Genomic DNA, 12158 nt, shown 5'->3' with positions numbered 1-12158 from the left:
TATAGGTGTTTCGCGTAAATGCTGGAAGTGTCTGCGCAAGTGCAGCACAGTGGGGCTCATTGTTCTCGTGTAGATGAGTGGTTTAGCCACATGTACATGAACGTGAAATAAAATTTCACACCTCCCGGAATGTTCTTAAACAAGCCGTAAATGTAACTGGCATATAACATCTAAGACGAGGATCATTTATCATTCACGTTTCATTCCCTCACGTTCAACTTGTGCGGCCAGAGCGCGTCCTGCCCTGCTTTCATTCCTCCGGCCCAGGAGATTTGAGATCCACTCCCCTGTCTGCACAAGCATGGCCAAATCGACACCTGTCTCATATCCTATGCCATGCAGGGTGTAAACGATGTCCTAGAGGCTTAACAGATCAGAAAGGAATAAAGCCCCAAAGGCAATGCTCACTTCAGTGGCGACATTGCCAGTGGCGCCGGGTGAGTATGGGCATCCTCCTAGCCCAGCAACTACCAAAGATGTCCGCAATCAGTGACATTACATTCTCATGCTGGTTTTCGGACCTGAACTGTCGATTGTGCGTATCCCTGCCTGTTGGTGACAACCTTTAGCATGGATGCGGGGGTGGCGCCAACATTCGTACCTCCAGAGCCGTCAGGGCATTCGCCACTCCGAGGCCAAATGTGTCATGATTCTGATACGGGTCATTCAATGCAGATGCGTTGCAAATTCAGAGGCGTACATGAGCCTTTGGAGCTCATTAGTTATATAAGAAAGGACCAGGCGAGTTCCGGACTGACTGCTAGCTTTTCAGGAGGAATGACGGACAGGACTGATTCTAACATCGATGTCATTGATGCCGGGGTACCGCGCCCAGTTGTGTCTCCAAGTGAGACCTCGTAACAACCCATGTCAATTAAGGCCTTTGAGATATCCCTGACAGTGCTCGGAGCGACAGGCCCTTCATAAGGACACACAATCACAGTGCTGATATAACCGCGAACCCGGATGCCCTTGTTCCGAGCCGCCTCTACAACAGGATAAAGACGATTAAGAGACTCAGCAATAGAACAGTTGATGTTGGCTTTGGAGAACGACTCCGAGGCAGCAACAAATATGGCTATCTCGTTTGTCAATGATGGGGACGTCTCAAGTAGATTCAACAGAGTGGCTAGGCCCTTTTCATTGGGCACGAGAACTGGGTAACTAACGCCTGGAAGAGCCTTAATACCAGCAAGCACATCTGAGGTGCCGGCCATCTAACACTGAATTGGATCACTGTGGCGATGGTGTTGGTGTTGGAAATAATACCTGGGGAACCCATTTGGGAGAGACGAAACTTCCGACTTCAATTGCCTTAAGCCCAGATTTGCCTAAGCGATCAATGAGGCTGATTTTTTCCCCAACAGATATCGGATGAGGTTCATTCTGCAGTCCATCTCGTGGTCCCACTTCCACAATCTTGACAAATTTGGCCGAAGGGGTCGAGGATGTACGCAGGAGGCGATGAATACTTGGACCAGGTGCACGCGAAAGGCTGCCGTGAATCCGGGAGCACATCATGAGGAGATATCGGCTAATTCCGCATTATTGTCGTAGTTGGGTCATATGACTCCAGTGCAAGAAATATCCCAACCTTCCGATCAGCCTCCGTGCGTGCTGACGGGTTCGCTCTCCACTTTGCTCGTGTCAGCCGTTTCATAGGTCCACTTGGTGTCCCCTGACGCGTCTAAACGAGAGCTAGACGCGTCGATGACAGATTCAGACCCAGAACCATCGCGCGTTCAGAGTCTGAGGACATATGGAAAGCGTCGACAGAGCCCCACTTTGAATCCTGAGACATACAGTGTTGGGCCTGATGAAGGATCTTTGGAAAATGATACTCCAGGCTTTCCAGTGGTTTCCGCAAGCGCAGACGAAGAGGCTTCCGACAGCACCAATTACCATTGGAAAGCAATGCTCACCCGGATAGATGCAGGGAAAGAGGATGGAAAGCTGCTGTTTCCTGTTTCGTCCTCTTCTGGCTTTACCAGGGCACTTACTCCCTTAACGGATGAGCACACAACCCCCTTGCTGCCAGATTCCGTTGAGGAAACCTTGCCTGTCATACTCAAATCCGTACCTGTTCCTTTAAGTGGGCCTGACCAGGGCTCGAACATCCTCATTAATGCTTCTATCGACCTTCCTGTTGCGCCACCTACCCACAATGACCAACCTGAGCCTTCCGACGCAGAGGTAGGATCGGGCTCGAGAGAGTGCAGGGAAGGAAAGAAAAAAAATAACCCAGTAAGTTATTGTGGGGGTTCTCCTCTGCTATAGGCTTACAGCTGTCTAAAAGCGTCTTACGAAACAAGAGAGACTCGAAATGGAGAAAGAAACTGCTCGAGTTAAAGCGGGTGGGTGAAAGATGGCCAAATGATAAATAGTGGAATGTTCACTGATGTATCCCTTTAGCCCGACGCGTGATGATGCAGGATCCGCAGACCGAGTGGAAGCCTTTGCAACGCCCGATGACTGCCTGGGAGCTCCCTTCGAACGTTGCCGCGTCCGATCCCGATGCGATTGAGCTATTCACCTCTTCGCCTTCATCCAAGTCTGAGCAGTACTCGTCCATTGCTTCGATAGAGGGATTAGTGGTTCCTCATAGACATAATGAGCTGTCATCCGTGTATAGACGGCATGCATCTTACTGCGCTCCGCGGCAAACATCACCTACACGAAGCCCTTTCCGAAAACTCCCCGACCTAAAAACCAAGCTACTTGACGCATCAGACTCAGAATCCGACAATCCTCCTTCAGTGGAGGAGGTGATAGCACAAAGTAACCGAAAATCACTGGAAAAGAAGAACGTTCAGAACGCGCGGAAACTCAAGTTGGAGGCGATGGATAAGATCAAGGCAGCACCGAAGCCTCCAGATGACGATGACGACCTTGAAATTGAACCTGCACCTGTCCTTGCAGTGCTAACAGCCAAGGGCTCAATGCCGAACGCACTAAGGAAGTCAACGTTAAGGTCGGCGCGACAATCTCTTCTATTGCACCCGTCGAGACCCTCCACGCCGCAACCAATCAAAAGACAGGAAAACCCTTTCGCTGATCTATTTGCGATGGCCCAAAGTGAATCTACCAAGTCGCGAGCAGCCAAGGAACAGGATTGGGTGGCTCGTGGTGGCCAACTTGTGGATGCGGGGAAGTTCTCGGGACGACATATCGTACAAGTGCTGGAGCAATCTACAAGAAAACTTGATTCAGTAGACTCTCTTGCGGATGGCGACAGTGAAGATGATGCTCAAGACGAGGACTTCGTGCCCGGTGAGGCTTATCAACCTCTTGAGTTGGATGCCCCAAGTGATATCGGAGGGTCTCCTGAGGCGCGGAATATCGAGCCTTCGCGGAGCAACCAATTATCAATGTCGACATCATCGTCGCATCCATCCATAGCAACAAATACTTTTGACGACACGGACATTGATGAGGCTGCATTAATTTCGTCTTCTCTTGCCACTTCTGTGTCAGATGGGGAGGGGTCGCCTGTAATCAGCCGCAAGCGACGAATAAAGCGGACTGTTGGCAGTGACGATGAAGAGGAGACCAGAGTTGTAGACCCCCAAGTTTCTGGTAGTTCAAACCGCTCCGTGGATTCTGACGCTGAGAACCAACTTCCGAGTGCAAATGGGTCCGATGTGGAAAACGCAATTCCTCCCAAGATTGGCCGGGTTTCTTCTATGTTCTCGGAGACTGAGAAGAGAGGGCCTCTACAACCCCTCGCATCCTTCCTGTCCTTTCCGGGTTCTCCCCGTGGCTCAAGACGTGCTAGCTCAAGCATTTTCTCTTCACCCTCATCCCAACCCCGACCCCAACCCCTGGCTGAACGACCCATGCAACACGAAGAGCCAGACGATCCACAATTCGGCGAAAGTGATTTTGGCTTCGGTGGCATGTCTCAACTTTTCTTAACGCAAAAACCGAGTTCTACACAACCGGTGCGCAAGCTCGTTACACTCATCTGGGTGTCCAGCCTCACCACGTTTTAGACCGAAACGAAGTTCCGTTCCAATGATCTTGACTTGGCGACCCAGCCATCCGGCTTGCTGCCTGCACTTAATATATCGAACACACAGCGAAAGCGTAACGACGAATTGCTCATGCATCAAGAAGAGGATGATTTGGTATTAGCAAGGTCCACCCACATGCAACCACGCCCGAACGAAAACAGGTGAATGCTACGTATATGGCATTGGAATGAAGGTTTCGATTAACAAATCCAACCTAGATCCTTTGACTCACTCTCATTGTCTTGGACTCAGCTATCGCCCGAGAGGATGGAGGAACTCAGTAATACTCAAAGGCTTTTGAGTGATGGACCCGGTTCATCAGCGAATTCCAAGCTCTCCCTGTCCCCAAGCACACCCACCAAACGCGGGAAAGTAGTTCGAGGCCGCGAAAATGTATCGCCTACGCCAAGCCCCGCTTCCCCGCCGCGATCATTGTACCGATCACCCTTAGCCGGGAGTGTGAAAGCCCGTGGTCCCCCACGCGATGCCTTCCAAATGTTACTGGCCCCTAAGCCCCGTACAGTTCCTGCGGTTACAAAGGAAGAAATCGACCGGTTTTATGAAGGGGAAGCAGAAGAGTCTGATGACGAGGCTCCCTTCGGGCTTCCAGTCACCACCCAGGATGAGGACGACGATGAGGCCGACGGTGAAGAAGTCGTTAAAGAACTTGTCGATGATCGCGAGATGAACGAAGAAACGGAAGCCAGACAGCTGGTTTACGAAAAACACCAGTACGCATGATACCTAGGGCTCGAGATTTGAGGCTGATGCTTTGGTACCTAAGGGAGCTTGAGAAAGTTGATGACGAGAAGAATTTGAAGATTGCGCAAAATGCGGTCGACGGAAAGTTTAGAGCTGGGACAAAACGTAGACGACGTGGTATTGATGGTGCAGGCAGCGATAGTGATGGCAGCGACGACGAAGTGGTCCGCCGTGCGAAGCCACCCAAGAGGAGGAATATCGCCGGTGATACTTTACCTGACTTAGGTGACGTGAACCGACAAAACTGCGGTTGAAGAGTGACGTTGACTAAGATGTTTCAATTAGCCAAGGATCCAGCCACGCTTCCATTCTTTCAGGCATATCAAAGTGGTATCTTGGCTGATGATAATGACCTCTTGCCATTGGCCGAGGAGAAACCTGAAGAAAGCGAATCAGAGGACGACGATGAGCAAGATTCGCAACAATATATCGGGACTGGGGAGCTTGAGAGGAAAATCCGAGAGAAAGAGGTGAGTAACCTATCCGCCGGGAAATTCACGAACACAGAAATTCATCTTTTGGTTGAAATACAGTGGCTTGAGAAACCCAACGCTGTCACGGACCCTGACGATATCTCCTGGCTTGTTGAGCGGGAAGATTCGCAGATATTCGATGTTGACGACGTTGTGACAGTTTCACCAGCTAAACGTCCTATCCCGGTGGTCAGCGGCGGCGATATCGACCAAGAGGTGAGTGAATAGATTGATTCTCCCAGCCCTCCGATAAAGGATATTACTAATTGCTACCTCCTCGATGACAGCTACACCTAAGGCGCCATAATGAGTCTCAACCTATTACCCCACAAGAAGAGAACGAATCAACCTGGTCTGGGCCCCAGCAATTGCAAGCTGCTTCTCGCGGACCTAGAGGTGGGCATTTTGCGCCCAAGAACCCTCGGCCGTCCACCGCTGCAGCTGTGTCGAAGAAGACGACAATTGGCCCTAATTCCACGTCACATGGACTAAGAAAGACGGAGAGCATGCTAAAGTCATCTCTTTTCAAGAAGGGCTCCGGATTTGAGTGAAGGGAGAGTAGGTTTGACTAGATGCGCTCATATCTTTAGCTAGGTTCTTTTCTAAACTTTCTATCACCTCAATTCCTATTCGTATCTTCACCTAGTTTAAAATGCATGGTTCCTCATGGTACTTGACTTTCTTGTATAATTGAATACTTGTTTTTGGGGACGTATTATTTACAACATGTGGACTATCTGGCCTGGCTATATATGGCCTGATTTCACCAGGTATTCGTGACATGACTAGTTGCGTGCCACAACTAGTTCTCTGAAGATCATGTGTTTGGTACTTGCATTCTTGTGGCGGACAACAAAATAAGCTGATAGTATATTTTCTGGGAGTTTCGACCAACGTATTTGAGCAGAACTGCGATCAATGTACGTCAGAAGTAGTAAAAGATCAAAAAGTAGGAACGAGCGAATTGAGGGAACTAGTAGTACCACGGACGATGAAATTCAAGGCACAAGAACACTCAGTCCCTTTCTACGAAAGCTATGAAAAACGAGTTGGAGTTGCATCTTCCTGTACTACTGATGGACCGGTCGCTCGATAGATATAGAGGAGAGACATATCATACCAACCGCCCTGATTAAGAGAGGCGGTAGAGGCCACTACCACCACTCAGAGTTTCAGGTGGAGCGTGAGACACGTGAGGACGAATCTCACGGTTTGCAGTAACTCGAGGTGAACCACCAACCTGTGAGAAAGAATTATGAGGCCAGAGAGGAGAAAAAAAGATGGGGTTAGGAGATGGGGTACATCACATGATGAGCAAATTTACTGGGCGGGGGGGAAGGGACACTTACGCAGCGGTGAGCTCGACCAGTAAAGTGGGAATCAAACCGCAGCAAGAGCTGACGAGGGCAAGGAGCACAACATCGATTTTAATTGCAATGGCGATGGTAACGAGTGGTCCATAGAGCGTCACGCAGGTCGCGAGGGACTGTAAGGTGGTCAGGCAGACAAATATGTCGTATCAGCACAGGACGACATTGGGGTCGGACAAAGGTAGGAAAGGGGGAAAACGGTGGAATCATCAAACCATATGGATCGAACTTACAATGATGATTTCGACCAGGATTGCGACGATTTCCGCGATGAGCTCGCCCGGTACGGAAATATTGACTGCTATGGCGGCAAGGAGCTCGATCGTGGCGGTGATAACAGCGCATATGTCGGTGACGATGGGCCAGGGATTGGCATGTCCATCTAGTCAATGCGCATGGAAATAGTGGATTTTTTTTTAAAAAAAACAAGGGCACAGTAACGCTCGTTAGCAATGAAGAGCCCAAATGCAAACTGTCAATGCATGCTGACCAAGTTTGCCAATAAGAATCTTGAGATCGATGTGGAGCTTGGTGAGGAGTTTCAATATGTCCTTCTCATTGCAGCCTAAGGCGGCACAGGTGACGACACCACGAGGAGAGACGACTCCTGATACCAACCCGTCATCGCGAGCGACAAGATTGAATGCGGGGGCAGGGTCACTGACGGGGGCAGCTCGAACGACGGCAAAAAGGCTAGCGAAGGTAAAAAAGAGAGCAAGAAACGCGAAGACGCGATTGGAAGAGAACATTGTTTATAACTTTGTTGTAAGAGTCAGAAGGTGCAGGAAGGAGGGCCGATGGTTGTTGGTCAGCCATCGATTCTTCTCTGCCTTTTATACCTTCCTGGCGGCTCTCCAGGCGCTTGCCCACTCATCAAAGAACGCCGCGTGTCGACAAACTGAAACGGAATATATTCCCTAAACCAAGAGATCACACTTGTCAGGGGTGTGGGGGTTGCGATGATCAGGTAGAAACACCACCGGAAAGCGGCGTGTCCCAAATTATTTCATGTACATGGGGTAGAGGAAAGTGACGATGAGAACGGGTCCGAATGGTCGTGATAACCGCAACTCGTGTGTTCGATATCCGCTCAGGGCGACTCAGCTCAGCAGGGTGATCTGTCTTATCTGGAACCTGAGATGATTTTCCAGAAGGTCGAGATGAAGACATTGAGCTACACATGTCTCCACAAATTAGGGACGCAGACAACCGTTAGGGATCGAACAGTCCACCAGTCACACATAGAAGGCCTCACGTGTGCCTGATGGACGAACACAGGTGACAACGGAAATGTTCGGGCAGACAGCCAAGCCGCCTAGTCCAACGATCACCATATTTTCCCGATTTGGAAAGGAAGAACATATTTGGACAAGACTGACTGACATTGCCTTCTCATAACTTCTCATTCCGATCCAACCTGATGCCATTCACTGAAGTGGAGGCGGAGACAAAGGGAGGGGTCGCTAGAGGATTATGTAACCAATTCCCACTATTTTGTCACCCAGGACTCACGCAAAAGAAGTGACCAATAACTAAAGAATCACTTTAAGCGGAAGTCATGTCATGGCGGGGAGGAAGGAAAATGGTGTAACTAGTTGTGTTCGTTTATGAGTGCATAGGGGCGGAAGGTGGGAATGGGCATGGCATGGCAATCATCCTGGGAAGAGCGCGAAGGTGGGAGGGTTGGGCAGCCCCCGTCCTCATCTAGCGCCACAAAGTCGAGCAGTCAGTGTTGGGCAACCATCTGGACGCAAGCATTATCCCCTTCAAGAAGCGATCTCTGAGCCCTTGCAGACCAGAGTGTCCCTGATCAGCTCCGTGTCTTATACAAAAATGCGATAAATGGCAGAAAGTCAACAGAGACGGTTTCGTTCTGGCAAGAGCCGCAAGAAAATAATGTCATAGCCGAAAAGAACGCAGTCACAGGCGCAGGGAACGGCTCATTTGTGGCGGCAAACAAGAGGCGTCGCGTTGCCGCCAAGGCACAATTTGGCATGTCAACGGAGTGACATGACCGCTGAGCAGGAGTTCGTACCCTCACCCCTGAATACCTAGACAGCGAACGAAGTTGGTGCCAGTGTATCGGCTCAAGCACAGGCCCCAGACCTAAATGCATTCGACTTTGTAGCTGGGCGTCAATTATGTGAATGTTGGTTGTTCCCTGGCCTATCTATTGTCGTTTCCAAAGTTCCTCATGGCAAACTCCGTAATTCAGAAAATCGCGTTTCAGAGTCCGTCCAATTCTTAACGATCCAACCTGCGTTGGAGTAGGGAAATGTAGCCATGCATGTTATAAATTATGTAATATTGGATAATGTCTGAAGCCAAAATTAAGAGCCCTCCATCTACTTCACTGGACTCTATTTTCATTATTCCGTTTGGGACACTGTTTTAATACCAATTTACCCTATGTAACATACATCGCGCTTTCCCCAACGCAGGTTGGATCGTGGTGACTGGTTAAGAATTGATAGGCAGGTCACAAGAATTGGGCGAGCAATGGCACAAAGTCCGAAACGCGATTTTTTGAATTACGGAATTTGCCAGGAATTTGAGGTGTCACGTTTTGAACATAAATGTATTGATTCCGGATCACACGGCCATTTACCTTGACAGCAACTAAAGCCCTCCAGATCAACTTTGACCAGCTTGCGCGTTGGCTTCCTTCGATCGCCGGCTCTCACGTGGCAGGAAGTCGCGGTCTCTCCACTGTCCAGCATTGATTGCATCTGTGGAATAACAACCTTCGCGATTGCGGCTCCAGGTCGAAGTGGGTTGGCGAGTCCGCGTATACTGCCGGCGCCTCCAATTGCCCTGGGTATTCATCTCAGCTGGCCAATACTCGAGTGCGTGGCTAAGTTTGTGCGGGTCCGTCGACCAAAATGCCGCGAGTGGTTTCTGACATTTCCGGCTTTCCACTGATGATGTCAACGGATAAACTTTGTTAGCGACGAAATTGCGAACACCATCTTAATGGTGCACTTGCTGTGATGGAAGCCGCCGAGCCCGCGCTTCCTCAGCCTTGCCCTGCAGGGAGCGTTGGGCATCGCCAGCTTGTAACCGGTTGCGAGGTCGCAATATTTCCGAAATTTGGGTTGCTGGGGTGACAACTTCAAAGGAGAGTCCCCGCAAACACGGATAGAAACGAATACAGACCTGGCGAAACTGCTTCTCCTTCTCAGAATGTGGATGATGAATTTGTACACCCTGTTCAGCATCCCCAGCCATTTTCAGTCGGTCAGGATTTCCTTAAGGCTTTCTACGAGCGGCTGTACTCATAGGACAAGATGGTTGGCATCAAAGGATGGATCACTGACAACTCACTTGTATGGGCTAGTTGAGACACGCGGACAGGGTTGTACGGTTCGTTCGGCCTAAATGCCACATACTTTTCATCCAATTGGCCGAGTTTCCGGGGTGTTTGGAGGGGTTTGCAAGAAAATCCCAATGTTTTCTTATCGAGCAAGAAGCGGGGACCAGCCACACTACCGATCAAACCAACATGCACCCTTGGTAGAAGACTCGGCTCTGCTGCTAGTTCCGTTTGTTCAGTGCATTATTCCTTCTTTCTTTTCGCGATTTGGATTTTTTAGTCCTGGTATTTGTTTCCTCAACGAGAAATGTTCCGTTCGAAAAATACGGGGGTCTAACGAATGTTTGCTACACGAAACTCAAAGTGAAGTCTCGTGTAGATAGCGGCATCGATTTTTTCTGCAACAGACTTTTTCTTGCAAACTCAATGAGGAAAATTGTACGCTTTACATCTTTGGAACTGTCTCGAACCTAACCCAACCAACTCCAGTGGAAGAAAATGCCAATTGAGCCAGTGCCGTGGTTCAATGAACTACCGGTTCATGTCTCCTATGGCCTCACTCTTAGCGAGTGAGCCGAAATGGACCCGGCCGCCTGGTCCAGCATAGGGTTCTTAGCGCCCCTTTGGTTTTTGTCTCTAGCTCGTGGTTGTCACCTAAGGAAAAGGGGAGGGGCTCAAGGTTTCCGGTGGAGAATCAAATTTTCTGGGAAAAACATCTTCCCGATTGAATCTACTCTGAATGGTCTCTTCCGCCGTCTAGAAGTTGTGGCCAATGGATGCAACTTGACCCGCAGGTCTATTTTTGTATCTGTGATGCATCTTAGGTATACTCTTCCCCTTTCCCTGCTTCCATGCACCACAGTGAATGCTGCATGATCAACTCGACGAACTGAAACCTTATGTGTTCCCTGTTCCGGTGATGGCGTTCTTGGATCTGGGTGAACATGACCCAGCGATTGACTATCTCGAGGTCCACCGATCTGTCAAAATCATGGGACGTCCATGAGTGATTCCTCACTACCACTAGCGGTTGGTCTATGGTCGTGGTCGATAGACAACGAGGTGCTAATCTAGGCCTCGCGGCATGAAACGACATGTAGAAGCCCGTCGCTCTCGCTTTTTCCCGGTGATCCTTAAGTCGTGCGTGAACCTAAGGGTAATCGTTCCGGACCTATCAACGGGCTGCGTGGGCTTATCTTCCCTTTGTTCCATTTCCCTGCCCTTGTCTTAGGGACTACAGCAGCTCTGATCTAGCGAATGGTATTATTCGCGCAATCGAACCCCTATAGAGCCTTCCCTTAGATTTCCAAAATCACCTGAGATAGAGGAAGGCACGGGTGCGGATGTATTATGCGGCCAACCCGGTGCCTCCCGGCAGGTCCAGAAAATGTCGCCATTTCTGGAGGGATCTATCCCAAACGAATGGAAGTAACTTGCTCATGTAACCTCCACTTTTCCGCACGCAGTCTCCGGAGTATCAGTATGGAGACGGTTATCTATCCCATATCTTCCGCGGAACCCCGGACATGGGGCCTCAAAGATTACATCAACCAAAAAACCAAGAACTGCTTCCTGGCATCGGCGTTCGTCTCTGGGTCCTTCATCCTGGCTGTGGCCCAACGGAAGGAAGTTATATTTGTGGGTTTGAGCTTCCCAGTGGAAACCTGCCTGTGTTCTGCTGGTTGGTTAGACCCGTTGTTCATGGTCCAATGATGCCAAGGGCAAGCGTGGAACATTTGGCCTCCATTGATTTAGCCAACGCGATCTTGGCTCAAACTGCGTGCATCGAGGCAACTCCAAATTGCTCCCCCTTCCCACCCTGCGTTTCGGAATAAGTTAATAACACTGAGGCTTGGCGCAGTGGTCTCATGCTCAAGTGGGGGACACCTACCCCGCAAGAATCCGTGGGTTGCGAAGTTGCCTATCATCATTGGACAAAGCGAGTGGGCTCATTCATGGCTCTACCGCCTTAGGCACAGATCAAGGCCGAGTGCTTGGGGAGCTCCGTACTCCGTACTCCGCCGGCCGGCCCCACATGTGGGGGGCACTCAATTACAACACCATAAGCCGGGGGTATCGCCCCATTTGGGCCAGCGTGGTACGTTTCAGGTGTAACCTTTCCTCGAGTCGTTTCAGCTACGTAACACATGCGAGAAGGCCCTGGTTGCAAGGGCGAACTTAACGAGGGGCCTGGCTCCTTCATCTATCTCTGTATAATTGGATTAAT

At 50.0% G+C, this 12158-nt stretch overlaps 5 protein-coding genes across 5 annotated transcripts; 1 reads left to right on the top strand and 4 right to left on the bottom strand.

Annotated features, from left to right (window-relative positions):
* Positions 1-18: 18 nt before the first annotated feature.
* On the bottom strand, positions 19-1358 carry EI90DRAFT_3033033 (uncharacterized protein). Its single transcript, XM_039058434.1, has 6 exons — positions 1270-1358; positions 759-1217; positions 602-652; positions 522-549; positions 409-467; positions 19-364 (listed from the first exon to the last, which is right to left on the bottom strand). The coding sequence occupies exons 2-6, from the start codon at positions 1215-1217 to the stop codon at positions 323-325; spliced, it is 639 nt and encodes a 212-aa protein (XP_038922141.1). The 5' UTR covers positions 1270-1358; the 3' UTR covers positions 19-322.
* EI90DRAFT_3033032 (uncharacterized protein) lies at positions 1136-1535 on the bottom strand. The gene has a single exon (XM_039058433.1). The coding sequence runs from the start codon at positions 1519-1521 to the stop codon at positions 1234-1236; it is 288 nt and encodes a 95-aa protein (XP_038922140.1). The 5' UTR covers positions 1522-1535; the 3' UTR covers positions 1136-1233.
* Positions 1536-1710: 175 nt separating this feature from the next.
* On the top strand, positions 1711-5799 carry EI90DRAFT_3116350 (uncharacterized protein; the record flags this gene model as incomplete). The annotated part of the gene is made up of 9 exons (XM_039062886.1): positions 1711-2244; positions 2297-2354; positions 2413-3941; positions 3993-4174; positions 4232-4744; positions 4798-5000; positions 5061-5245; positions 5309-5464; positions 5536-5799. 9 exons carry the CDS (start codon positions 1711-1713, stop codon positions 5797-5799), a joined length of 3624 nt encoding a protein of 1207 aa, XP_038922139.1.
* Positions 5800-6412: 613 nt separating this feature from the next.
* On the bottom strand, positions 6413-7367 carry EI90DRAFT_3011855 (uncharacterized protein; the record flags this gene model as incomplete). The annotated part of the gene is made up of 4 exons (XM_039056519.1): positions 6413-6488; positions 6598-6734; positions 6852-7000; positions 7109-7367. 4 exons carry the CDS (start codon positions 7365-7367, stop codon positions 6413-6415), a joined length of 621 nt encoding a protein of 206 aa, XP_038922138.1.
* Positions 7368-9252: 1885 nt separating this feature from the next.
* Positions 9253-9846, bottom strand: EI90DRAFT_3011854 (uncharacterized protein; the record flags this gene model as incomplete). Its single annotated transcript, XM_039056518.1, has 3 exons — positions 9253-9516; positions 9585-9716; positions 9775-9846. The coding sequence occupies 3 exons, from the start codon at positions 9844-9846 to the stop codon at positions 9253-9255; spliced, it is 468 nt and encodes a 155-aa protein (XP_038922137.1).
* Between the last annotated feature and the right edge of the window lie 2312 nt (positions 9847-12158).

This window comes from Cantharellus anzutake (assembly GCF_015039405.1).
Source record: "Cantharellus anzutake strain C23 chromosome Unknown EI90scaffold_4, whole genome shotgun sequence".
Taxonomy (NCBI): Eukaryota; Fungi; Basidiomycota; class Agaricomycetes; order Cantharellales; family Hydnaceae; genus Cantharellus; species Cantharellus anzutake.
The sequence above is the reverse complement of the archived record's forward strand: the minus strand, read 5'-3'. Positions and strand labels throughout refer to the sequence as shown.